Genomic DNA, 26,939 nt, shown 5'->3' on the forward strand with positions numbered 1-26,939 from the left:
CTAAGCACACAGCCAAGACAACACTGGAAAGGCTTAGGGACTACTCTGTGAATGTCCTAGAGTGGCCCAGCCAGAGCGCAGGCTTGAACCCTTTTGAACATCTCTGGAGAGACCTAAAAATGTCTGTCCACCGATGGTCCCCATCCAACCTTACTGACCTTAAAGGGATTGTAAAGTAAAATTTATTTATTTTTTTAAAATAACAAACATGTTATACTTACCTCCACTGTGCAGCTCGTTTTGCACAGAGTGGCCCCGAACCTGCTCTTCTGGGGTCCCTCGGCGGCTGTCTCTGCTTCCTCCCGCAGGTGCTTCTCACGTTCATGCGAGCTCCCTCGCATTGGTGAGAAGCACCTGCGGGCGCGCTCCCGTGATACAGCCGGCGGCTATAGCCGCTCGCTGTATCACAAGGCCCCGCCCCCCGGCGCGCTGCGTCATTGGATGTGATTGACAGCAGCGCGAGCCAATGGCTGCGCTGCTTTCAATCCATCCACTCCAGCCAATCAGCGGCCAGGCTGAGCGGCGAAGAGGACGGCGGGGGCGAGCGCGGGATTTTCGAGGGGTCAGGTAAGTAAAACGGGGGGGCTGGGGGCGCCGGCAGTGTCAGATGTTTTTTCACCTTAATGCATAGAATGCATTAAGGTGAAAAAACATTTACCTTTACAACCCCTTTAAGAGTATATGCAAAGAAGAGTGGCAGAAAATCTCACAATCCAGGTGTGCAAAGCTTGTCGCGTCATACCCAAAAAAGACTCCATGCTGTATTTGCTGCCAAAGGTGCTCCAACAAAGTACTGAGTAAAGGGTCTGAATACTTGAATACATGTAATATTTCAAGTTGTTTTTTTTTTCTTAATAAATGCACAGACATTTCTAAAATTATGTTTTAGGTTTGTCATTTTGGGGTACTGAGTATATACCATATTTATCGGCGTAACGTGCACTTTTTCCCCCTAAAAATCAGGGGAAAATCGTGAGTGCATGTTTTACACCGATCCCTGCCGTCTCTGAGGGAAGAGGCGCGAGCGCCGCTGAATTACTGTGTACCCGGCGCTCCGTCACTCACAGCCACACTTCCTGGCCCCGAATTGGGCCACTGTTCTGTCTATCATATGAGCAGGGCCAGGAGGCGTGGCTGTGAGTGACGGAGCGCCGGGTACACAGGAGATCACGGCTCTGTGTAATTCAACGGCGCTCGTTCCTCCTCTGCCCTCAGAGACAGCAGGGATAATCCAACACTGGCGAGGCTGCAATGATTGGAAAGGTGAGGCTGCAGATGGGCACTGAATAGGCTGCATTGATGGGCAATTTAGAGGATGCAGATGGGCACTAAGCAGGGTGCATTGATGAGCTGTGACCCTAATTTTGCTTCAAAGTCCTTTATTTAAACTGTACGGTTTTTCCTTAAACGTCCCTCCTAAAATTGGGGTGTGTGTTATACGCCGATAAATACAGTATTAATGAGAGAAAAAACATGAATTTGTACTGTAGTAAAAGGATAACACAATTGAACAAAGAGAAGGGGGGTCTGAATACTTTATGAATGCACTAGATACCGGTTTATATAAAATTGAGCTCAAAAGTCTGCATACCCTGGCAGAAATTGTGAAACTTTGGCATAGTTATTGAAAATATGACTGATCATGACAAAAAACTGTCTTTTATTTAAGGATAGTGATCACATGAAGCCATTTATTATCACATAGTTTTTTGGATACTTTTTAAATCACAATAACAGAAATCACCCAAATGGCCCTGATAAACATACCCTGGAATGTTTGGCCTTGGTACAGACACAGAAGGTTGCACACACAGGTTAAAATGGCAATTAAAGGTTAATTTCTCATATTTGTGGCTTTTTAAATCACAACTAGTATGTATAAATAGTCAATGAGTTTGTTAGCTCTCACTTGGATGTCCTAAGCAGGCTAGACACTGAGCCATGAGGAGGTAGAAAAGAACAGTCAAAAGACCTGCATAACAAAGTAATGGAACTTTATAAAGATGGAAATGAATATAAAAAGCTACCCAAAGCCTTGAATATGCCAATCAGTACTGTAAGAAGTGGAAAATTTGGGGCTCTTTTGATGCCAAGGTCAGGTAGACCAAGAGAGATCGTAGCCACAACTGTCAGAATTGCCCATGATACAAAGAAAAACCCACAGCTAACCTCAGGAGAAATACAGGCTTCTCTCCAAAAAGATGGTGTGGTTGTTTTTAAGGAGCACAATGCAACGATACTTGAACAAAAAAGAGCTGCATGGTTGAGCTGCCAGAAGGAAGCCTTTACTATGCCAATGGCACAAAAAAGGCCAGTGAGGCATGTCAAGGTGGTGTTGGGCATATTGTAACCAGGCTTTTTTGTGGAACTTGTGCAGTAAAAGCTTCTTTCTGGCAACTTGACCATGCAGCTATTTTTTGTTCAAGTATCATCGTATTGTGCTCCTTAAAAACAACCACACCATCCTTTTTCCAGAGCAGCCTGTATTTCTCCTGAGGTTACCTGTGGGGTTTTTCTTTGTATCCTGAACATTTCCTGTGGCAGTTGTAGCTGAAATCTTTCTTGATCTACCTGACCTTGGCTTGGTATCAAGAGTTCCCCAAATTTTCCACTTATTAAATGATTGAACAGTACTGACTGGTATATTCAAGGCTTTGGTTATCTTTTTATAGCCTTTCCCATCTTTGTAAAGTTTCATTACCTTGAAACGCAGGTCTTTTGACTGTTCTTTTCTGCTCCCCATGGCTTAGTAGCTACCCTGCTTAGTGCAATCATGTGTGAGCTAACAAACTCATATTTTCAATATAAATTTCACAACTTCTACCAGGGTATGCAAACTTTCGAGCACAACTGTGTAAAAGAATGTGTGTGTGTGTATATGTATATGTGTATATATATATATATATATATATATATATATATATATATATATATATATAATCTCTCCTGGAGTTCCACTTGTTTCATACAGTTCAGTATATTGTTTAGCATAATCTGTCTTATTGCCACCATCAAAACAGTGTTTAGTTTCCACCTAATCATTATTACAGTACATTTTTTTTTCCATTTTATGCTTGGGTTACGAACAATCCAGTTAGTTTTGCCTTATAAATTTTTACCATGTAAGTTGAGTTAAAAATGTATTTTTGTCCCTTGTGTTTTTTACTAAATGAATTTGCATTGCTGTTTAAACCTATTGAGGCCTCGTGATGATCTATCCATATGGCGGCACTGTTTTCCTTTTTTTTTTTTTTTTAAATGGTTCCCCTTTAAAGGATAAGTTCACCTTTGGGAACATGTTATATGTTCCACCCGATTTTAGAGTGGAACATGTAACATCTTTCAAAATGCTTTCTTTCCTCTATTTTCAACTGATAATCCAGCCATCATGTCTGATGTATAAATACAAATCATTTAATGTTGACAGGGGGGATTAAAACTATGCTTTTTTATTCATATATGTTAGCCCTTGTACACACGGTCGGACATTCTGACAACCAAATCCGTTGGATTTTGTCCGACTGATTTTGTCCGAAACTGTCACACACACACGGTCGGACAAAGTTGTCGGAAAATCCGATTGTACATAACATGATGACGTTATTTCGTTACGACGGGACTACGTTCTGGCTAGTAGCCAATAGCTTTGGTCTAGGAATTTGATCTGAGCATGCGTGGCACTTTGTCCGTCTGAGTAGGCTACACATGATCGGAGTATGTCCGATCGGAGCATTTTGGCGGAAAATTTTATGGACAAGTTGGAAAACTTGGTGCGTCGGATACTCCGACGGAAACAGTCCGATGGAGACCACACACAGTCGGATTATCCGACAAAACGGTCTGATAGGACACATTCCGTCAGAATCTCAGACCGTGTGTACAAGGGCTAAAACCTTTATCCCAATAGGAATACAAAATGTTACTGTAATTGCCTAACAGGGGTTAGCTTGAGTTTGGCTTATATTTGTTAGTTATGTAAAATCCATCCAAATCTACTAGTGCATCTAACATTACCCTCTCCCTATATTGAAAATGCAGTTGTCCAAAGGTGTCTCCTTTGCTCCTCCAGTGGAGTGGAGACACCGTAAGGGCCGGTTCACACAGGGGGCGATGCGAGGCGACACCGACTTGCCTCGCCGCGACCTCAGCGGCGACTTGCAAATGACTTCTATATAGAAGTCAATGCAAGTCGCCCCGAGGTCGCCCAAAAGTAGTACAGGAACCTTTTTTCTGAGTCGGGGCGACTCGAGTCGCTCCTCTCAGAACGGTTCCATTGTACAGAACGGGGGCGACTTGTCAGATCGCGGCGAGGCAAGTCGTGTCGCCTCGCATCGCCCCCAGTGTGAACCGGCCCTAAGCCAGGAAGTGTGTTATTAGCTAGATCAGTTGAAAATAAAGGTAAACAAGCCTATAAAGAAAACCAATGCAGCCACCACATGCAAGAATTGGTAAAAATGCTATGTATACGTTTTTTTTGTTTTGTTTTTTAATTAGCACTTTAACCACCCGCCGACCACTCACAGTAAATATACTGCAAGGGGACGGCAGGTACAGGCACAGTCACTCATATGTACATGACAAGCCTTCCCTGTTTCCTGGGTACATGTGCACGCACCCTGCCAACCCAGCACAAGTTTGGCACTAAATGTCAGGCAATGATTTCAGGTGAAGCCTGCTGGTGGGCTGTGTCCAATCACACACAGAGTTCCAGGTTTATAAAAGCACATGACTCTGTATACAGGGAACAGCAGAGAGAAGCAACAGCCAGATCAGAAAGTAAAAGAATCGCACTTTACACACACTACATATTGTTAGGGACACAGTTAACCCCTTCCCAGTCAGTGTCATTAGTATAGTCAGTGTACAGTTTAATTACTGATCACTGTTTTAGTGTCACTAGTGACGTAAGTGCCAGTTAGTGACCCTCTAAGCCAGTGTCTGTTAGCACCAGAATGCCAGCCACTCTATCTTAGTCGCACTATAAGTCACTGTTCACCGCAACTGTATATTGCAATATAGCATCTATACCTGAGTGACTTCCAGTAGTTTGTAGATGCTATAAATATTGCACAAACCAATTAATATACATTTATTTGCATTTTTTTCTCTACCAAAGACCACTAACAAACAGACTACATTTTGGCCCATATTTAAAAAGAAAATAGATTTTTTTTTTTTTTATGGGATGTGTTTTATAGCAGGAAGTCCAAAAAATATATATATATATTTTTAAAAATGTTTGGCCTTTTTTTTTCGTTTATATAATAAAAATAAACCCAATGGAGATCAAATACCACCAAAAGAAAGCTCTATTCATGTGAAAAAAAATATATACATTTCATTTGCGTACAGTTTTGCATGACCGCGCAATTGCCAGTTAAAATACCTCAGTGCTGAATAGGAAAAGATTCCCTGGTCATGAAGGGGGAAAGACTTTCCGGAGGTCACATGAAACAGATTGGGAAAGATTTCCTAAAGTACATGTTTGTAAATAAACGTTCTGCCTTTTTTTTTTCATTTATTATTGTCTTTTGCTAACCTGGAGCCTCTCTGCAGTCACTTCCTGTCTATATGCATGCATGCAGGCCAGTCATGGCTGCCTGGTATTTCTGGGGGCAATAGTGGGCCATCTCTGTGTGATGTGTGCTGAAGTGACCACTTCTAGTCTCCTTCAGAAGCCAATGATGGCGCAGGAGCACAACTGAGCATTTTTACCCTGTAACACGTAGTACATGAGCAAAGATCTTCATGGCATTATCACCAGGTCTTATTTTAATGAAAGCCACACATATAAAGTATTGAACATTATGTTGGAAATGTCATTAATCTGTCAGAAATGTTTGCAATTTTAGTGATTAGGTTTACATATCTTTAACTGCCATAAAGTAAAAAACAGATGTAATAAGACTGGTTTCGCTATAGGATTTCAGTTGGGTTCATATATTCCGTCTTGTTCCATTCAAAAACATCACCTTTCCTCTTGCCACTTCTTGGGGATATATGTGTAGATTTACATGGAAATATGTGGGACTGCAGGTTCATGGGTGAAAAAACAAAACAAAAAAACATGCACAACAACCTGATATAAATCAGATATATAGCCTGATATGTACTAGAGATGCCTACTGTAATGGGATTGATAAACTCTCATTTATTTACGCCTTTACAAAATTACCTTCGCAATATAAAAAAACATGCATTTGTGTTTATCCATTTGTTCCTAAATGTTTTTATTTCATTTTATAGGGAATGTTGCTAAAAAGAAGTGGGAAGTCCCTAAATAAAGAATGGAAGAAGAAATATGTCACCTTATCCGACAATGGAGTTCTTACTTATCACCCTAGTTTACACGTGAGTGTTACCTGTCTTCATCTGAAAACAAACTACTCAACTATTTGGGATTGTTGAGTTATAGCCACAGCTAAGGTTATGGCCCATATTTGTTTTTCCATATTGCTGCAATACACGCAGTAAGTATTAGTTTTCATGTGAATTTCTGATAAAAGTGTAAATCGCCTTTTATTATTAGAGCCTCTTTGTGTGTTAACCCAATAGTTCTCGCCTGAAAGGACGCAAAAAGGGGACCACTAACTAGCTGTTACAATTTGCATTGCTTGGCAAACTTGGTTCCATCTGAATCTGCAAAATTTTGAGTTTTGGGTGGCCCTGTCAGCACCACTCAGCTCGACAAATGATCCGAAAATAAAAAAATAGGTGGGAAATTCCCAGCCAAGCAGTTGTTGCAGCCGTTCGGATGAAGTCACTGGGCATTCTCACAGCTCCTGCTTCCAGCAGGGGAGATGCCCCAATAGCTACCAGGGGAGATTCCTCCATTCAGGCATTTTAGTGTGGATTTGGGAGAAGCTATTAATTTATCTTGCTTATCCCTGCAAATTGCATTTGAGCTTGTTTATACCCACAATAAGACCTAATAGAATACGCACCTTCAAACCCAGATAATTGCTATACTGCTATGACATTATAGATGGCTGTAGTGTAACAGCACTCTTTTAGAAATCGCAGCACACTACAAAAGACTGTCATGTTAGGCCTCATGCACACTAGGGGCATCTGCCATTTTTTTTTCCCTTCCTCTAAATCGGTGTTTCTCAACTCTAGTCATCAAGGCGCCCCAACAGGTCATGTTTTCAGGCTTTCCATTATTTTGCACAGAGGATTGGACCAGTTTCACTGCTTTAGTAATTACCACAGCCGTTTCATCTGAGAGAAATCCTGAAAACATGACCTGTTGGGGCGCCTTGAGGACTGGAGTTGAGAAACACTGCTCTAAATGCCCTACATGTTGGCTTATGCGTCCATGCACACATAGGCTCTTAGTGGAAGGGGGAAAAAACACTGCCATTGTGTCCAGGAGCAGCTGTGGCTTGGCAGAAAAACTGTTGACACTTGTAAACACGTGTTAATGCTAGGTATGTTTAATGCTTGAGCATTAATTCATTTCAGTGGCCAGAATAATAATAATAATTGGCCAATTAAATTAAATTACTCCAGAACGCTTGATGTGGCTAAATGCACCTTAACATGTTAAACGCTTTTATAAGCATCAAGCTTGTTTGCTGTCAAAATTTTGTGGCCAGGAACGTTTAGGAGAGATAAAAAAACTTCCAGTGTGCATGAGGCCTGCCTGCAAAAAAATAAAAATAAATTACATTTATAGCTCATAGCACATTAGTCCAGTGCTGGTCATTGGAAAGTTGCCCCTAACATTAGTGGTTGTTGAATGAATCCTTTACAGTGGAGAAGGCATCACTTCCATTGGAGGTCAGTGGAGAAGAAATTCTGATTAAGCACATTCTGCTTGAAACACGTTAACTGCTGCCGTTTCCTGTTATCTCAAACTGTGATGTTTTCGTGAAATGGAATATGTGCAATAAACTTTGGGTTTCCCTGCCCAGCCTTCTTTTACCTTTTGGATTTTGATGATTTTGGATCGGACCAGCACCTGATTGCACAGTGGAGGGGCTGGCATATAGTGAGTCAGCCTGAATCTGTGGTCTTTCATTCAGTAGAGAAGGCCCCCCTTTTATTAGTGACCAATAAAGAATGGTCCTCTGTACATTTTTGATTTTAAGTGAAGAAGAGCCTCCTTACATTGGTGGTTAGTAGAGATAACCCCCCTTGCATTGGTGGTCAGTGAAAAATGTCCCTTTTTACGTTGATGGTCAGTGGAGAAGAGCCTCTTTCAATGGGGGTCCATAGAGAAGTACCCCTTCAAAATGGTAGTAAATATAGAACTTCCTAAACATTGGTGGACAGTGGAGAAAAATGCCCCTTACATTGATGGTTAGTGAAGAAGAGATCCTTTTCATTGGTGGTCAGTAGAGACGTGATCCCTTAACAATTGTGGTTAGTGGAGGAGAGATCCATTACATTGGTAGCCAGTGGAGAAGGGATCTCTTACATTTGCAGTCGGTGGAAAAGGGGAATGTCCATTTCCATGTTACTTCTGGGAATCCCTCTCAATGCTTGCCACTGAAGCACAAGCTTTTCGGAGCCTGCTACACTTACTGTAAGTATAGTGCAACCCTAATCATTAACCAGCCCACAGAAGTGTCGCACCAAAGCCCAAATCGTTTACTTTTGTCCCTCCAAACACCCTCTCTGAATGTCACCTTACTGTGGATTCTTGACACTAGCAGGGCTGCAGTTGTAGGTGTAACTGCCTGTTTCCTTGCGTGTTTTAATCTGTTAAAGTTCCATGGCAATATAGAGCTTTTCAAACAGCATCAAGTTTAAAGAAAAAAAAGTGAGGGAGTCTAATTGTGTAGCCGCTTATATTATTGATACTGGAATCAGAACTCCTGATATTTGAAGCCATTGAATCAAAATGATGATGAAGAAACTAGCAATTTTGGGTGTTTTAGACCCCTTTCACACTGGGGCGTTTTTCAGGCGTTTTTCATGCGCTTTAGCGTTAAAAAATACGCCTGAAAGAAGCTGCAACTGCAATCCCAATGTAAAAGCCCGAGTGCTTTCACACCGAGATCCCTTTCATACTGGGGTGTTTTTCAGGCTCTTCAGCGTTAAAAAATACGCCTGAAAGAAGCTGCAACTGCAATCCCAATGTAAACGCCCGAGTGCTTTCACACCAAGGCGCTGCGCTGGCAGGGCGTCAAAAAAAGTCCTGCAAGCAGCTTCTTTGCAGCGCTTTTGGAGCGGTGAATAAAGCGCCCCTTCCCATTGAAATCAATGGGAAGCGCCAGAAAAACGCCTGAAAAACGCTATTGGCAGCAGCGTTTTGTGGGCGCTTTTAACCCTTTATTTGGCCACTAGCAGGGGTTAAAAGCGCCCCAATAACGCTCAAAAAAACGCTGGTAAAGCGCTGCTAGTTTAAGCGGCGCTTTACGAGCGTTTTCCGGGCGCTGACATTGTGAAAGGGTTCTTAAAGCACTTGGGCTTTCACATTGGGACTGCAGATGAGGCTTCTTTCAAGCGCTTTACAGGCGCTTTTTTTAACTCTAAAGCGCCTGAAACCCCCCAGTGTGAAAGGGGTCTTGGGGTGGAAAGACAGGTGTAACTTTAAGACAACTTCCCAATATCAACCTCCACCTAAAACAAAATGAATGCCTTTAGGTCAGCTTTAAGAGCTTGAAGGACATGTTTTCAAATGTAGCATCTGTAGCTAAATCCATAAGTGTTTTCTGTAAATCTGTTCATGTATAAATACAGTAGACCAATTAATTATGTATCCTGATTATTCAGCCCTAATTACTTAATTTCCCTGTAGTTATTAGTTTATTGAACACCTGTACTGTGATCACTGAGCCGCAAAACATGCCACATCTTTGAGAAGAGCACGTGGAACAAATCAGACACTGTATAGAACATTTTAATTATTATTTAACATACATGTACATTTTATTATATAATATACACATATAAAAATAAAATCTATACACACACAAAACTGAAATGGCTGTCAAAAAAAAATAAAAAATCTTTAGCCTTTTTAAAGACTTTAACATTTTAGATTTTTACATGGGTTGCCTCTCATCCAAATTATCTTACCAATTTGGATTAAAGTGGTTGTAAAGCCTTATGCCCCATATACAACGTCGGACATTCCAACCACAAAATCCAAAACTTGTCTTGCATACACACGGTCCCACAAAGTTGTCTGAATTTGTTCTGAACGAGGTGACGTCAAACACGTATGTCGGGACTATAAACGGGCCAGTAGCCAATAGCTTTCGTCTCTTCGTTTATTCTGAGCATGCGTGGCACTTTGTCCGTCGGAATTGTCTACACATGATCGCAATTTATGCGAATGGATTTTGTTGTTGGAAAATTTTAGATCCTGCTCTCAAACTTTGTGCCTCGGAAAATCCGACGGAATAAGTCCAATGGAGCCCACACACAGTCGGATTTTCCGACCACATAATCCGATCGCACATTTTCCGTCGGAAAATCCGACCGTGTGTATGGGGCTTTAGAGTTTTTCACCTTAATGCATTAAGGTGAGAAACCTTCTACGCTGCAGCTCTCCCACCCCCCCCCCCCCCTTTTTCCTTACCTGAGCCCGATCCGATCCAGCGATGTGTACGCGCAGAACGGCTCCAGCCCTGCTGTCTCTTCCCTCATTGGACAAATTGATAGCAGCAGGAGCCAATGGCTCTTCCTGCTGTCAGTCAAATCCTGTGACATGGGAACAAGGATGGTGCCAAGTCCCCCACGGGTGTTCCCAGGGAAAGCGGCTTTCCATGGGGTCACCCAATGAAGAGGAAGGGCCTGGAGCACCAGGGGGAACCCCCCAGAAGAAGAGGATCAGAGGCTGCTCTTTGCAAAACTATTGCACAGAGCAGGTAAGTATAGACGTGTTTGTTATTTTTATAAAAAAAAAAAAAACCTGAAGGTGTACAACCACTTTAATATAAAAAGGGGAAAAAAACTTGCCCTAATTTATAAATACAAATGTACTTGTATATTCATTGTGTATGCAAGTAAGGCTGCACAGTGATTGTGCTTTACTGTTCTCTCTCCCTCCATGCAAGTCTATATGTAACTGATGGAGCTAACTAATAGAAAACTATGTCTAGTTGACCTCATCTCATTAGTACTAGAGCTGGAATAATAGTCACAGTCCCTCATATAAGAATGACCACTAGAGGGAAAATCTACAAATACAGTAATCATGTGAAAAGCTCACTTTCAGGTAGACATTACAATAATAACTCTAAATATGTTCTTGCTGAAAATACACCATAGTGAATTCCCTTTAAGCACGTTTATTCAGGCATCCAAGCGTGTTATTTAAGTGCCAGTAAGTATCTGTGTATGGTCGGAGCGTGCCTTTGCTTTAGTATTTGTGTATGGGCCTGTTTCAGGAATGAGTTTTGCGTTGTGTTTAAGTGTTAATTTGTATCAGGTCAGTGTATTGTGCTGGCTGTAATAGGTCTATTAAGAAGTGACGTTTATCCAGACTGCCCTCTCCTCAGGTGAACAACTTCACAAGCTCTTCATTACATCCTTGTCAAAACTGAAAAATTCTCTAATCAACAGCAATCTGTCCGCGGCCCCCCAGACCGCTGGCGGTGTCCCCCCTCTCTATCTGCTCGGTGGCGCTCACGTCTCCAGGCTGCTGATTACATTAGGCTAAGCTGCAGAGGAAATGAACCGTGTCTTATTTAGGTGCAAGTAGCTCCTACGTAGCTGGGGCCTGGGGCACTTTTAGAGCATTTTATGGCATTAAAATTAGTGTTGCTTCCCTCTGTGCTGCTGCGTGTAATGCCTTAAACTCAATAAGCAAAAGGCGAGCGAGCCCCCACTCCCTGCGTTTTTCTCCCGCTCTGCCAAGAGGTTATTTTTATTTTTTTCTTTCCCAGATGAGTCTTCTGTCTGGAAACCCTTATCATGGAGGGGCATTGGTATCGCTTCCCAGTACACATTACTCAGAATAGAGCAATCGTCATACTGCACCTGCACTTTGTATTAGTAACCCGATATTTGGAATGTATGCGGAAAAATGTCCAAGTGCGAGCATTTAGCGCTGTGTATCAGATCATGATCATCAGATGTCGTTAGCATACAAACCCATTAGAAATCATTCTGGAAGCGACTGGCACTGACGGCGTTCTAGAGACGGAAGGAAAAAAATTGCTTTTTAGTGAGTCAACAGCATAAGAAGATTTAACTCTGACAGTTGAATTACTTAATGCATTTTATTTGCCATTTATTTAGCATGCTGTTCAGTTACTGCAGGCGATTGGATGGATTCCCTGTCAGTCAGATTTGGGCACATATCCATAATGACAATATTATTCTTGCAACCTAAAGAGCAGGGCATTGCATAATTTGTGCATTGGTTTGGGCTCCCTCCTGTCTATCCTGTATAGAGCTGGGATAATCCCAGTGCTCATAGACCAGACCCCAGGAAGCCTTAGGACGTGACCTCCAGTTTACAGGGATACTCCAGACTGCAGGATGATATTGTCTCATGCGCCTCTCATCTGCCGTTTGCTCTAGCTAATTGTTGCTGCTTTAAAAAGCTGCCCTAGGGGTCTGATCCAGTCTCTCGCCTGCCCCTCCTTACCTCGAAACTAAGCTTCTTATTCCCTGCCGGTCCCAGAGCAGAGCACCCCCTGTGCTGACAGTCATTGGGTTCAATACGGCAGCCAGACCCCGCGGAGACCCCACTCTCCCAGCAAAGATCCCCCCCCTCCCACTGCGCGGTGTGCGCCTCTCTATCTCACCACATCTCATTTGCATCTGGGACATCAATTAGCATGTTTGTTGAGGCTAATTGAATGAAACTCAATCATAGCCCTTAATTGCTTGCCTATGTAAAAAGAAATCACATTAATGCAGCTAATTAAGTGTATGGCAATAAGATGCAACATAATTAGGGAAAGCAACGTTAACCCTTTGCGTGCGGCACGGGCACTAGCAGAGCATTGCGGAGCAGTGTACACATCTGTCTCGGCGACGCTGTGCAACGCGCTCCCCACAGCACACGAGTTAATGAGAGGACTGTGGATGCCGGAGAAGGCAAAGCTTCGATTCCTGGAATCTTTTCTCATCATTTCATTCCCAAGGATGACCCCAGTGCTGTGAACAAGTTCCCCCCGCAACCATCAATGCACCTAATATACTTTGAGCTCAGAAACACGTGCAGTGGTTGCATGTTTGCAATGCAAGTACATATTGCTGTTTATTTTTTTTATTGTATTGACGGCTCTAAAGTAAGCTGTCTTTGTCAGCTACAATAAAATGATAAGTGTAGCTCTTCACTAGAACGGTAGAGCTCTCCTTCCCTGATCTATTTTCAGCTGTCATAATATCGTGCACATGGGATAGATCAATTCAGCAGGTGCAGTAGGTCTTAGGTCAGCCATACAAGTCTTGCTTTTCACTAATAATGTGATTGCCCTGAGCTTTTCTAGATATATCGAAAGAGAAAGGTGTTAATGGATGTGTTAACCAGTGTTTGGTACAACGAGACTCCTATTGGAGAATCTGCGAAACTGAGGAGCCTTCTCCCCACAGGAAAGGGAACAGTCCCTTGCAATGCCCCTACAAAGAAATGAAGAATTCACCAGCTTAGGGGCATGATTGTGGCAGACTGGAGAGGGTCAGCTGCTTAAGACAAGCAGATCTAATTTATTGATACATTTATAAATAAATATTTGATCTGCCAGTTTGTATAACTTTAGTGCTGTCCATATTATATTAGTGGATATACACTTTTTTTTCCTACTGATTGGCAACCCTGCTTCTTATTGTGTGATCTGTAGATTTAGAAAGCGGTCAGTTTGGTGGTTGTTTTGTACCTAAAATAAACGTACATTTATAATTGGTGCAACACTGCTTGTGACCACTAGAGGGAGGACCAGGAACCACAAAATATAGCAAATGTGTCTAAATTTCTCATGCAGAAGCCTTTATTGCCATTATATCCTGTATGGAAACCTTGCCGACAGACCCCCTCACCCCTAAGCCGTGCAGAGACCAAACCAAAGTTTGCATAGACAATCAAAGTGAAAACGACACCGATTGCTCAGTATGCTGCCATTTTTGAGTAGATCAAATTATTATACTGGGGTTTTTTTTTTTTCAAATATCTTCAAATTTTAGATAAAATCAAGTCAGTCACATTTTGTCCTTCTGACTGAAGTTAAATTGATACTTGGAGGGTTTTTAATTTTTGTCACTACCAAAAGTTTGTCCACTCGTTGAATGGAGTAAAATTCAGAAAATCTAAGAAATGCCTGGTGGTGGTAATATAGCCTAGTACACACGATCTGAAAATTGTAAGCATTCGTAAGATCTGATCGTTAGTACACAGCTTTCAAGAGCCAATCAAGACAGGTCATGCAAAATTATCACATGAAATTATACGTGAAAATTTTTGTTCGATATCAGATCGGACAATTTTAGTTTGAATCAAGTTTTTGTCCGCAAATACAATTCAATATGTTACAGCACTTCCAAATTTGTCGTATGAAAATTTTCGTAACTTTAGTAACCTCTTCATTTTCAATATGGAGACTAGCATACAAAAAAAAAAAAACAAGCAAAAAACCGGACGATCATTCATCTTATAATCTCGTTGTGTGTACAAGTCTTTTGTTGATAAGACCGCACTATAATGAGATGTATTGTACAGTCTGTAACCTACAGCACAGAGTACATAATTAACCTTCATTCCATGATTTTGTTCTGTTTATCTATGATACTCTGAGTGACAATTATAAACAGATTTTTATTTTCCTAAAACTTTATTACAGAGCTCAGATCACACCACAATCAAGAGAATGTGCATGCTGCGCTTCATTCATGGCTGGAGGTCTGGATAGCCGTGTGTTATGCAGGACTAGGGCCAGATCACCTCTCACTGATAATCTCTCTACTCGTGTGGCTTTATTTGTTTCCTATGTTAGGAGATTAGCGACGGCGTGAGCAGAACATGCTAATAGCTTTGCAATTACAGCTTTTTTCAGGTTTTAGAGGGGCAGGATAGGGGCTTTGTGTGGGAGGGGGGGTCCCTGGAGTAGACCCCAGAGACTTGTTAAATGTTCTTAATCTCACAAGTGTCTAAGCTGCCTCCTTCTCAAGCCTTGTTAAGTGGCCGTCTACCTTGATCTTGTGCTGTTTGCCTCTGATCAGTGATTTTGTATTGATGGTGGCTGGGGGAGAAATCTACATTAGTGAACCAGGGCACACAGCCTGTTCCCAGCATTTGCATGGTGAAATGAGGCCAGTTTGACAGAGGCGCTCCTTCTCATTGCGCTTTTCTAAACAGCACATATGCACTTGAGACTGGGGAGGGGTTGAATCACTGGTCAGCGTATAATGATTTATTTATTTTTGAGAAAGAAAAATTGCGTTCTTTGGTTTATTTTTATAATACCAATTTTATAGATAACCAATTAAGCTGAAGAAACCTACTGTCCTAACAGTACTTATTTCAGGCAGCCAGACTCTGGCGCCAGTCAGTTCACCCACCACTATGGTTTTGGTACCCAGAACAAAGTAATTCTCACGGTATGGCTTTCATTTGAAACACGGCTTTAACCATGTTTTGAGGGACATCATTATTTCATATACTGTTCTCAGGAAACACTAAAACTAATAAAACCTCTTGTATATAAACCTTACATTTTGAGCCATAGTAGGTTAGTCCTAGGTCATACAAGACTTAATTTTGAGTATACTAAACTTTACTTACAGCAACCAAACCAAAATTCACCTTTTAAGGATAAGATAAATTTTTAGAAATAAAAATAAATGCACATTTTTTGCCGGTACTGTTGTTTTTTGAGAGCTACAAGCAGACAGCTGCAAAGCATGTTGGGACTTGTAGTTCATTCACACCCAGAGCTGTGTGAATGAATGATGCGGCCGTGTGGGCAGAGCTTTGCTTTAAAAAAGTGACCGCTAGTACAGGGAACTTCTCCCCGTACTGCTGTCACAGGAGGGGGGGGGCAGTGGACAGCGGCTGCAGCATTGGGAACATATTACATGGTCCACCCTAAAAATGGGTGGAACATGCAACATGTTACCAAAGGTGAAATCCTTCAACAATTCATGGATACGGGCAGAATTATTGTTTGGACTAAAGCTATGCATGTGCCGGTATTTGCTCTCCCTACTGTTTTCTTTGTAGCTTTCAGTAGACCCAAAGTGCATTGTCTACGCTAATAGTACTGAAAGCATGTAATAATAAATGAAAACATCAACATCTATCCCTAAGAAAATCTGCTAGGATATATGGAGGTCCATTGTTGGACTACTGAAATATCTAGATGCTTACGAGTCTCAGATCTGGGGCAAGGAAAGTTGGGGAACAGTCCGTATGTATTTATCTCTGTACTTTTTTTTTGAGTTCATACCCAAAGTATTAGGATGACACCAATCATCTAGCAAATTCAAAAGGAGGGATCAGCAATGACAACCTACATATTTTTCAAATAGGTTTATCTCAAACCCCTAAACCTAACCTAACCTGGCCTTTAACCAACCCATAAAATAAACCAGTAATGATTATTTCATCCTAACCATTAGAACTAACCCTGCATGACCCCTAAAGCTATCTTGTTCACCTGAAAATACCTTCAACAGCCCAGCTGTTAATAATAGCTTAAGAAAAGCACAAAGACGGCGCTCACAACAGGGAACACACCTCATGGATCAAGGGTGGAGTCCTTCACCGGGTACTCTGGCTTAAATGGCCTCCAGCCATTGAAAACGCAACTCCAAGGAAAGATGTAGCCGGCAACCCCAGAATCACATGAAAATCTTTATTTGCTGCATAAAGGTCAAGAGTAAAAACAACTGGCGCGTTTCAGTGTACAGCCTTGTTCACAGCATATTCATAAAATGAATGACAGAACATTTATAGTACATACCTCATATGAAGAAGAGCAGTGTCAATAAAATATTTATTCAATTAAAATCAAAAACTGTCATCTGCCAGTTTTTTATTTTAACGTCATTCACTTTGTGAATATGCTGTGAATAAGGCTGTATGCCAAAATGCGTCAGTTGTTTTTAATTTTTTACCTTTCTGTAGCAAATAAAGATTTTCATGGGATTCTGGAGTTCCCAGCTACATATCTTCTTGGAGTAACAATAGCTTAACCCCTAAAATTGCTGACTTTCTTACCTCAAGGACTGGTAGTTGTAGTGCCAGTGATAGAAAATCTGAGGTGATCAGAATTTTGCACACTCTTGACACTGTCCCTACATGTTGCACAACTTGGAGGTTAAGACACTAAAGCTGCCATAAAGAGTTTTTTTTTGTTTTTTTTTATTATGAATTAAATGAAAATAAACTAACAGATTCCTCCATTCACAATGTCCTACCACCTGCCAGGGCATGGTATTCTAGCAACAGTCTCAACTTCTGTTGAGCGGGAACGACCACACACTGTTCAAAATTTTGGCTGGTTCAGCAAGGATTTTTTATCAGCCTATGGTCAGCCTGAAGTGGTTCTAAAGGCAGGACATCTTCTACCCTAATGCATGCCCTGTATTAGGGTAAAAAAAATCCTGATATTTGTTGCACCCTCTCACCTCCATAAATACTTGAGTCCTGTCTTGATCCAGCATTGTGCCTGAGTGCAGCAGTGCTGTTCTCTCTTTTGCTCCTCACAGGACTCAGCGAGAACAGTGGGAGCCATTGTGCTAAGGTATGCCTCCCATAGGAATCTGCTTCCTATGGTGGCACATCAAGAAGTAGAGGAGCCTAAAGCTCTAGTGGGGGAACCTAGAAGAAGAGGCCCAGGGCCACTCTGTGCAATGCCATTGCCCAAAGCAGGTAAGTATCTATCACGTCCACTTTAAGTGCCCAGTACATATCATCTGGTTTAGAGATTCACATGTTATCAAATATTAGATCAGCAGTCACCAACCAGTGGTCCATGGACCACTGATAGTCCATGAGAAAACATAGTCCATGAGAAAATGTTGGTGGTCCCCAGGGTTTCTGACGCAAATCAACATTCTGGTGGATTTATACCTCCCAATGTTGTTTCCAGTTATTCTCAGTGGACGCTGATGGAGGGGGGGCATTGTGTGTATAAGGCAGCAGTGTGATCCAGGAGGAGGGGAGTAGAGAGCTGGAGCATTGTGCGTATAAGGCAGCAGTGTGATCCAGGGGAAGGGGAGTAGAGAGCTGGAGCATTGTGTGTATAAGGCAGCAGTGTGATCCAAGGGGAGGGAAGTAGAGAGCTGGAGCATTGTGTGTATAAGGCAGCAGTGTGATCCAGGGGGAGGGAAGTAGAGAGCTGGAGCATTGTGTGTATAAGGCAGCGGTGTGATCCAGGGGGAGGGGAGTAGAGAGCTGGAGCATTGTGTGTAAAATTCATGTTGGTGGTCTGCATGATTCAAAATTGTGATTTTATTGGCCCATGAGGCCTGAAAGGTTGGCGACCACTGAATTAGATCATCGTGGACACTTTCTGCATGCTCCCAGTACTGGAACAAAAGTGCAGTTTTAGCCAGAAGGGCCAGTTAAATTGTTTCGTTTTTATTTCTTACAGAACTGAGGCTGAAACCTGATTGGTTACAGTACAAAACATCTTCTCTCATGTTCAATTTATTGCAGCTCCAGTGGTTCCCTTGTTTAAAGGAAAGAAAGAGGAACATGTAATTGTTTCCCATAATAACCAATTGGGTGTTTCCTTTTTAATTCTGCCATAAAAAATACATATCTAATCTGGATCCTGTTGGCAATGCAGATATGTTAGCATGAGGCTCATCACTATGGTACATATAGAAATGCTCAGAATTAAACGGTTCTCACATTAATGTTGTCTTGCCCATCTTAACTGTGAAAGTTTAAAGGCACGGTTTAACCCTTACCAAAAAACTACCATTGCAGGTAAGGGGTGTTTGTAGATAAAAACAAACTGTGATGCTTTGATTAAAGTCGAATGATGCATTTGCTATAGGTGTAGGCTAGTTACATACCTACTGAAGCCTGACTGAAAAACTCCCATAGATTGCATCATCTCATCCTGCCTTGTTGCTCTTACTGTTCACCTCCACCATCACAGGAGCAAATTCTTTCTGATCCAAACCTCCTTAAATTGCGCTTTCTCTCCCCTGACGCAATTGTTTTACTTTGATTTTTTTTTTTTATTATTATTTATTATTATAAATGATATAATATTCTTGATTTTTAGGATTACATGCAGAATGTCCATGGGAAGGAGATCGACCTCCTCAGAACTACAGTGAAGGTTCCAGGGAAAAGACCACCACGAGCCACATCTTCCTGTGCCCCCATCGCCAGCCCTAAGACCAATGGACTAACCAAGGAAGTCAGTGGGCTGCAGATCTCCCCTAATACAGGTGTGTATCGTAAGAAAACTGATAGGTTTGCATAAACCTTTGTAGAGGGCATATACGTTCTAGGATCTCCAGTATTCCAAGAGTGTATAATGGTGCTCATTGGTGTATAGGGTATACAGCTGTATACCAGCTCTGTTGGTGACTTGTGTACCTTAATAGGGTTTTAAGTAATTTACAGACACATCGTATTACTATTAAGAGGCAATGGAAGCTGTCAGCTATAGCAGTGACTTGTACTATTAAACATTAAGATGATATCTAATACAGGTATCAGAATATACTGAAATCTGTTTTATAAAAGGCTAGCTATAATGTAAGGCTTTTGCTATAATGAATGTGAATATCCATGAACTTTTTCTTTGTGCCATCTGCTTTTCACACTATTTTCCTAGTTACAGTTAATGGGTTCACCTCGGAGTATGTTTACTTAATATAATGGTTTTACAGTAATTGTTGTTTTTTTTTATTCTGTTGTGTGTCATTGTCGCTATCATTCTTGTCAAAAAACACAATTGTATAATCCTATTTTTGCCTGTCCTCATCACTGTCTGTCTGAATCAGAACACATATATATCGTTTTGTTTGTGCTCATTAACCACAGTTTAAAGCACTATGTATAGTGCATTTCTGCATCTTCCTTGGTATGAATTACTAGGGGTTTATTTGTAGAAACTGAAGCAAAAGAAAGCCAGGGGGTAAAACCCATGATGATCAATCACCCTTGTTTTATTATTATCAATGAACCGCAGAAGTATCTATAGGCTGCACTGTTTGTGACTCTGTTCTTCTGTGTGATAATTAATGACTAAATGTCACCATCCTGTGCTGGGAAACCAATCATGTTCCTGCAATCATCCTTAAAGTTCAGGTTAGAAAATATAAACAAGAGCCTGATTCATTGATATGGGCAGCCTTTCCACTTTCATTTTTTTATAGATAAAAGTGCTACTGTGTCATTGTCATGCTTAGTATGACCAAAATATATGCATTTATAGATTCTTAGGCTAGTCAGTCATAGATGATTTGATTTTCTTTCCTTTCACCACGGGGAAGGGGTGCAGGGAGCCTTCCCGGCTTGCAGAACACAATGGTTACTGCCCATAGACAGTTCGAATCATGGCCAGTCCTTACTTTATCAAACAATATTCAATCCATCTATGGCCAACTTTAGTTTGAATCCCAGTATATCTATAAAATTGGTTGCGTCCATTGATTTGTTTGCATTTAATAATTTTTTGATGATCAATATAAATATATTCATCTTTTTGATTATATCTACATTCCAATTCATTTAATTTGTTTATGCTTTAAAAATCATGGACCACCCTAGGGGTTAATGACATCAAATTAAATCAAAATTCATTTTATTTATTTTACATAAATTTTTCATATCCACAATGACACATTTCATTTAAAGTCCCATTTCTCTTCTCTAATTTTCTACAAAATGAGTTTATTATTTGAAATAACAATCTATTGGTATGCTACAGTGTGATGGTATGAGGTTTTTAATAACTATTCTTGGTTTTTATAGTGCCAACATATTCTAAAGTGTTGTACGAAGTAAATTTTAATTCTAGTAGTTCTGAATGATGGAGTGTCTTCTATGATTAGAGGCTATAAATGGTTACAATTTCTTGTTTTATACAATAGGTACCAAATCTATATACATTTACTGAAAAATCTCTGTTCTGGAATCCGCATCCTGTAGCATGCTTGTCCTTGACGATCTAAAAACGTTCTACAGCCCTTACTACAGCCTTAAAACAAGTTGCACACTGTCAAATGTCATTTAGATTTGATCTGTCAGTAAGGCTGTCCAAAGACTTCAGAGAGCTGGCAGACATGCAGGCATGATCCAGATGCCTTTTGGCTTAGATAACAGCAGATAGTGACACCAAATTACAATTTAAGTTGGACCACACTTGTATCTTTGTTGTTATGTGAAGGGAACAGTGGCAACTGGAGCAAATTTTCCTGCTTGTCCAACTGTGACATCCTTTAGCGATTGTACAATCCACCATAGAACTAAAGCAGTTGCTTGTTCCAAAGACAGCTGGATCGAACAACCATCATCTTCTGCCTGTCAGTAGTGTAGCACAAAGACCTGGCTTCCTGCTGGAGTCGACATGGTCACTAGCCTGTACAATAAGGACAGCTTCACCCTACCCTGCAGTGCGTTGACTGCAGTATGGATGCAGTGCAGTGTACCCAGTGTTTTGGTGCGGGTTAGCTGCACTTTTCCGTAGACTTCTATTATATCCTGCAGTTTTTTTTGCGTTTTCTGAAAGCACGCCAAAAGACCTGCATGTGGGAATTTTGGTGTGCTTTCAGAAAATGCACCAAACCCGTGGAACACAATAGAAGTCTATGGCAATTCGCAGCTAAGGTGCACCAAAATGGGGGTACACTGCACTGCGTCCAAAGCGCAGGGTCTCTGTGCGAAGCTGCACTAAAACGCTGCCTTTTTCTGTGCAGGTTAATGTGAATCCAGCCTATATAGAGAATCTAGAAACAAATGTGAGATACAGCCCCAACGTATGTCAGGACACAGGCCAAGCTGCGAACTTAGGCTTAATGTACACGGGATGTTATGCAAACTCTCCTATAAGCCTTTCCTTCTGGCAGCAGCATTTTTGCTGAAAAAAAGCCTGATGCTTGTAAAAGTGTCTAAAGCTTTTGCAAGCTTTTCGGTGCATTTACAGGCGACTAGAGCCTGGCCTTTAATTTCATTGGCCAGAATAATAATTTATTCAGGGCAAGAAAAAAAACAGACTCCCCTAGAAGAAGCTGCCAAAATGTCCAGTGTGCATGAATCTATAGATGCAGAGACCCCACCACCAGTGTCCCCAGGACAAGATAAAGAGGCTTATCCAGCATATGGAAATAATGCTTTGTGTGTACCTTACCCTATAATATGACATTGCATTCTCTCTGATGATCTCCATGTCGTGTCTAAGCAATGGATGACTTTTTGGCAGGCACACATAATAAATTGATCCCTAACAGGGATTGCAATCTCCCAAAACATAAGGGCTCTAACAAAACAGTAGGATGTTGGTGCCCTTAACTTGTCAATATGCTCAGATGTTGTGATAGCAGAGGGCAAAAATAGCAGATTAGATTGTCAGATCAGTGCACTCTATAATGCACACCGCCTTGTCTGGGAATTATGTGTACTGCTTTTTTATAAAGTAAAAGCCAGTACACTGCTGTCTTTCCTGAGTAAATTCAGTACTGATCCCCCCCCCCCCCCCCCCTCCCTCGTTCCTCCCCTCTTCACTAGCCCCAGGTCTCTCTCATAATGTTAAATCCATCAAGAGACAAGGGGCTGATTTTTACCCAAAACCACTAATGTGTTTTCAGCGTTGAACTGCTGATGACATCTTAAAAGTCCTCATCGTGCGGCGCCCTCCACACTCCAACAATCAGAACATCTCGTAAACCCATAAAATCCAAACTAATAGCAATGAATATTCAGTGACCTAGAATACTAATTATTGTCATGAATATTAATGCCATCGGACTTGCTTTGATCCCCCTCTTCCTCCTCCCCGTCTTCTGCCTCACTCCTGCACACATTTACCCGTATGGACTTTTCTCAGTTCACAGCACGCCTGTTTTCTCTCTGTCCGGTAAAGTTATATAAACTTGTACCTGATCCGTCCAATGGCTAACCCGTCCTTACCCCAACCCCGTGTTCACTGCGTCTGTATCGTGCACATTTTCCACGTTACTTTCCTATACAGTCAGCCGGTGTCTTTCTTTGTTTTACTTCTCCCACCCAGCCTGTATTTTCTTTCATCACCTCTCTTCTTATTTCTCACCCCTTCTGTCACACTATCCACTCAGCTGTGCTCTGAAGATGTTTCTAATGAGTGTTTAAGATCGAGCTGTGTCCTCTGTTTCTGTGGTAGGGGTAATAACCAGATCTTGATTAACGAGACAGTAGGGGGGGGACAGGGTGACAGCAATGCAGTCATGTGCACCCCTCCAGTAGCCCCCCCACTCCTGTCACTGAGGGGAGCTCCTCTCTAGGCATCCTCCGCTCTCAGATTAATAGCATCGCAGGAAGCATTTAGGATACATTGCAAAGGTTTCTATCTAATGGGTTCAGCCATTTCCTCTTTGAGTGACAGGCGCGGGAAGTAATCGGCTGTGCAGAATGGCAGCACATTGCTAGTACTTAAGTGTACATTATCCCTGTTGTGTGTCCTGCAGAGGCTGTTTATCAGGACGCCTCTCGCAGCCGACAGGCGCCAACTGACGCTGCTCTTGCTGTGGTGGGAGCAAGTAAATGTGAGAATAATAATAAAAAAGAGGCAGGGAACAAAGAAAAAAAAAATCTGCAAAGTTAAATAGGCCTATGTGCATCTAAGAGGTTTATAGAAGAGTAATGCAGGCTCAGCTATAGCGGTGGTAGATCTGCCATGCCTAAATACAGACTTCATGGTTTTAATTTATTTTTTGTTTTTAATAAAGGAAAGCTATCCATAAAGAAACAGTCTATCATTGCTGAGTTCCTTCTAAAAATGCTAGTTTCCTGGCCTTGGCTCAATACTGTCTTAGTCACTGACCTGCAAAAAGTATGCAATGAGTGAAGTCAGGGGAAAGTCAGAACCTCCGATTTGCGTACTTGTGCTAGTCACACTTAAGCATTCTGTTGTGGTGCATTAATGTATACTATGACATTCATTGATGTGCATTGCATTAAGGCAGCCGAATCTTAGAGTGGATTTTTAACACACCCACAGTGAATGATACAATGCACCTGGCCCCTGTTTTAGCAACATCGTTCACCACCGTACACGGTTTTGACATTTCTAGAAGGGGAGTTTTTCAGTGTAGGTTTCCTTTTTAGCTGTGCACTTCTTCAGGCTGTCTTCTTGTTCTATGTTTTTTTTTTTTTTTGACATTTGATCCCTTTTTTCCTAAATTTCTGTCCCATGCAAACTTTATCTCTGTCTTCCCTTTTGTTCTCAGTAGTTATTATTTTTTAATAAAGAAGTAGTTTGTGGTTTATAAAAAAAAAACACCCATGCTCTCACATCTGTGCTGCTGCAGCATTGGTGTGATGATGCAGCTGTGCCATGCTGGCTCTAAGCCCAAGAACTGATTCATCACATGACCAATGACACCTCAGCTCTTGGACTGCTTAGAACTCACAAGGGAAGTAAGGCCAAAAAAAGCTTTGGGCATACTACACTTTAAGAGCCAGTTCACACCAGAACACACTCGCTCCTGAGCAGTCAGATTTTAACAGCTTTTCATTTGAATGAGCTGCAAAATGTACTGGGATGCTGAAGAAGTAGTGCAAGCACTACTTCTCAGAATGCGCTGCACCAAACCACCATGTTACTGGGGTACCTTGAGATTTGGTGGCTGCAGACGTGCATCATTTGTGAGATGTGTTTGGGATGCCAATAAAAAATTAATTGACATCCTCACGCTCTCACCAGGGCACTGCATTGATCAGCAGTGTGGGAAACATTCACGGAATTCTCCTTTCCCCAACCGCCTTTTTATTGTGAACTGGCCCTTTAGTAGGAAAATTCCTTAGACACACACCTGGTTGTACAAATCCACATTTTGGTAAATACCAGACTATAGTTATTTTACAACATTGATGTCACACCCTGGCCAAAATTTCCAAAAACCAGGGACAGGCTGTCTCGCTGTACATGTGAAGTTTTTGTTTATGTGCTTTTTCTTGAACAGTCCAAGGAAAGGCAGGTTATTTGTTTCTGACCAAGCTGCCCTACTGTGCCTTTGTATAGGGAAATGTAGAAGGTCTTCAGGGGTAGGACCTGATGAAAACCGCTCTATAATTTCTGTACTGTACAGGCCTACAGAATACTACAGCACTATATAAATTAGTATGTATACAAATATACAAGTGGCCAAAAGTTTTGAGAATGACACAAATGGTATACTGAAGTATAATTGCAAGCATTTCATAAGTTAGTCTTTTATTGACAATGCCATTAAAGCAAAGCTCCACCCAAAAGGGGAAGCTCCGCTTGTTTGTTTCCTCTCCCCCCCTCAGCTGCCATATTTGGCATCTTTTGGGAGGAGGATGCCGGTACCCATCCCACTTCCGGGTGACCATGCCGCAGCAGGGTCCCCTGTAAATTCAGCCTCCCTCCTCCTTCCCTCGCCACCGATCCCTTCACAAAATGCAGCATGCAATGCACAGTGGGGTACTGGCTGTGAAGCCAAGCCACTTAGTTCTCACTCTTGCCTTATGGGAAGGTGCTCTATCATGCTGGAAAAGGCATTGTTCGTCACCAAACTGTTCTTGGATGGTTGGGAGAAGTTGCTCTCGGAGGATGTTTTTGCACCATTCTTTATTCATGGCTGTGTTCTTACTCAAAAGTGTGAGTGAACCCACTCCCTTGGCTGAGCGCCAACTCCACACATGGTCTCAGGATGCTTTACCGTTGGCATGATATAGGACGATGGTAGCACTTACCTTTTCTTCTCCAGACAAGATGCCCCAAAAATCAAAGGGGATTCATCAGCGGAGATTACTTTACCCCAGTCCTCAACAATCCAATTCCTGTACCTTCAGCAGAATGTCAGTCTGTCCCTGATCTTCCTGGAGAGAAGGGGCTTCCTTGCTACCCTTCTGGATACCAGGCCATCCTCCAAAAGTCTTTACCTCACTGTGCATGCAGATGCACCCCCACTGCTGCCATTCCTGAGTAAGTTCTGTACTGGTGGTGGCTCGATCCCACAGCTGAATCAACTGTAGGAGACGGTATTGGCATATGCTGGACTTTCTTGGACACCCTGAAGCCTTCTTCACAACAATTTAACCTCTCTCCTTGAAGTTCTTGATGTTCCGATAAAACGTTGATTTAGGTGCAATCTTAGTAGCAGCAATATCCTTATCCTTGCCTGTGAATCCCTTTTTGTGAAAAGCAAAGATGACTGCACGTGTTTCCTTGCAGGTAACCATGATTAACAGATGAAGAACAATGATTTCACACACCTCCCTTCCTTTTATCCACTTGCCAACCAGCTACCCTCATTATACAGCGGAAGGTCAGCTCTCCTGCGCGAACCACCATAGCTGTATGGCGGCTCGTGCAGTGCGGTTGCGTGCCGCTGCCGGTTCGCTCTTGCTGCGGGAGCATGCCTGCGGGTCAGACGGACTCTGTCTGCCAGCGACCTCGCCTAGTACAGAGGCAGAACGGGGATCTGCCAGTGTAAACAAGCGGATCCCCATACTGCCAGGGGACATGTCAGAGATCCTCTGTTCCCAGTGATCGGGAGCAGTGATCTTTGTCATGTCCCAGTGAGCCCACCCCCCTATAGTTAGAACACACCTAGGGAACACACTTAACCCCTTGATCGCCACCTAGTGTTAACCTCTTCTCAGCCAGTGCTATTTTTATATTGATCAGTGCATTTTTATAGCACTGATCAATGTAATAATGTCACTGGTCCCCAAAAAGTGTAATTTGGGGTCAGATTTGTCAGCAGCAATGTCGCAGTCCTGCTAAAAATCGCAGATCGCCGCCATTACCAGTAAATACAAACAAAAAAAAAGTTCCTAAATCTATCCCATGGTTTGTAGGCGCGATACTTTTGTGCAAACCAATCAAATAAACGCCTATTGC

The 26,939-nt window shown here is 41.9% G+C and overlaps 1 protein-coding gene across 8 annotated transcripts in view; it reads left to right on the forward strand.

Annotated features, from left to right (window-relative positions):
• The window catches only part of AGAP1 (ArfGAP with GTPase domain, ankyrin repeat and PH domain 1), a 601,134-nt gene that overhangs the window by 453,950 nt on the left and 120,245 nt on the right, over positions 1-26,939 (forward strand). For all 8 annotated transcript variants that reach the window (XM_077448231.1, XM_077448233.1, XM_077448232.1 and 5 more), the window contains 2 exons: positions 6,247-6,351; positions 19,146-19,314. In XM_077448231.1, coding sequence (XP_077304357.1) covers positions 6,247-6,351; positions 19,146-19,314 — 274 coding nt within the window. The remainder of the gene's footprint in view (positions 1-6,246; positions 6,352-19,145; positions 19,315-26,939) is intronic.

The sequence above is a fragment of the Lithobates pipiens genome, unplaced genomic scaffold (assembly GCF_037356315.1).
Source record: "Lithobates pipiens isolate NorthernLeopardFrog02 unplaced genomic scaffold, aLitPip1_a1.2 Scaffold_22, whole genome shotgun sequence".
Classification (NCBI taxonomy): domain Eukaryota; kingdom Metazoa; phylum Chordata; class Amphibia; order Anura; family Ranidae; genus Lithobates; species Lithobates pipiens.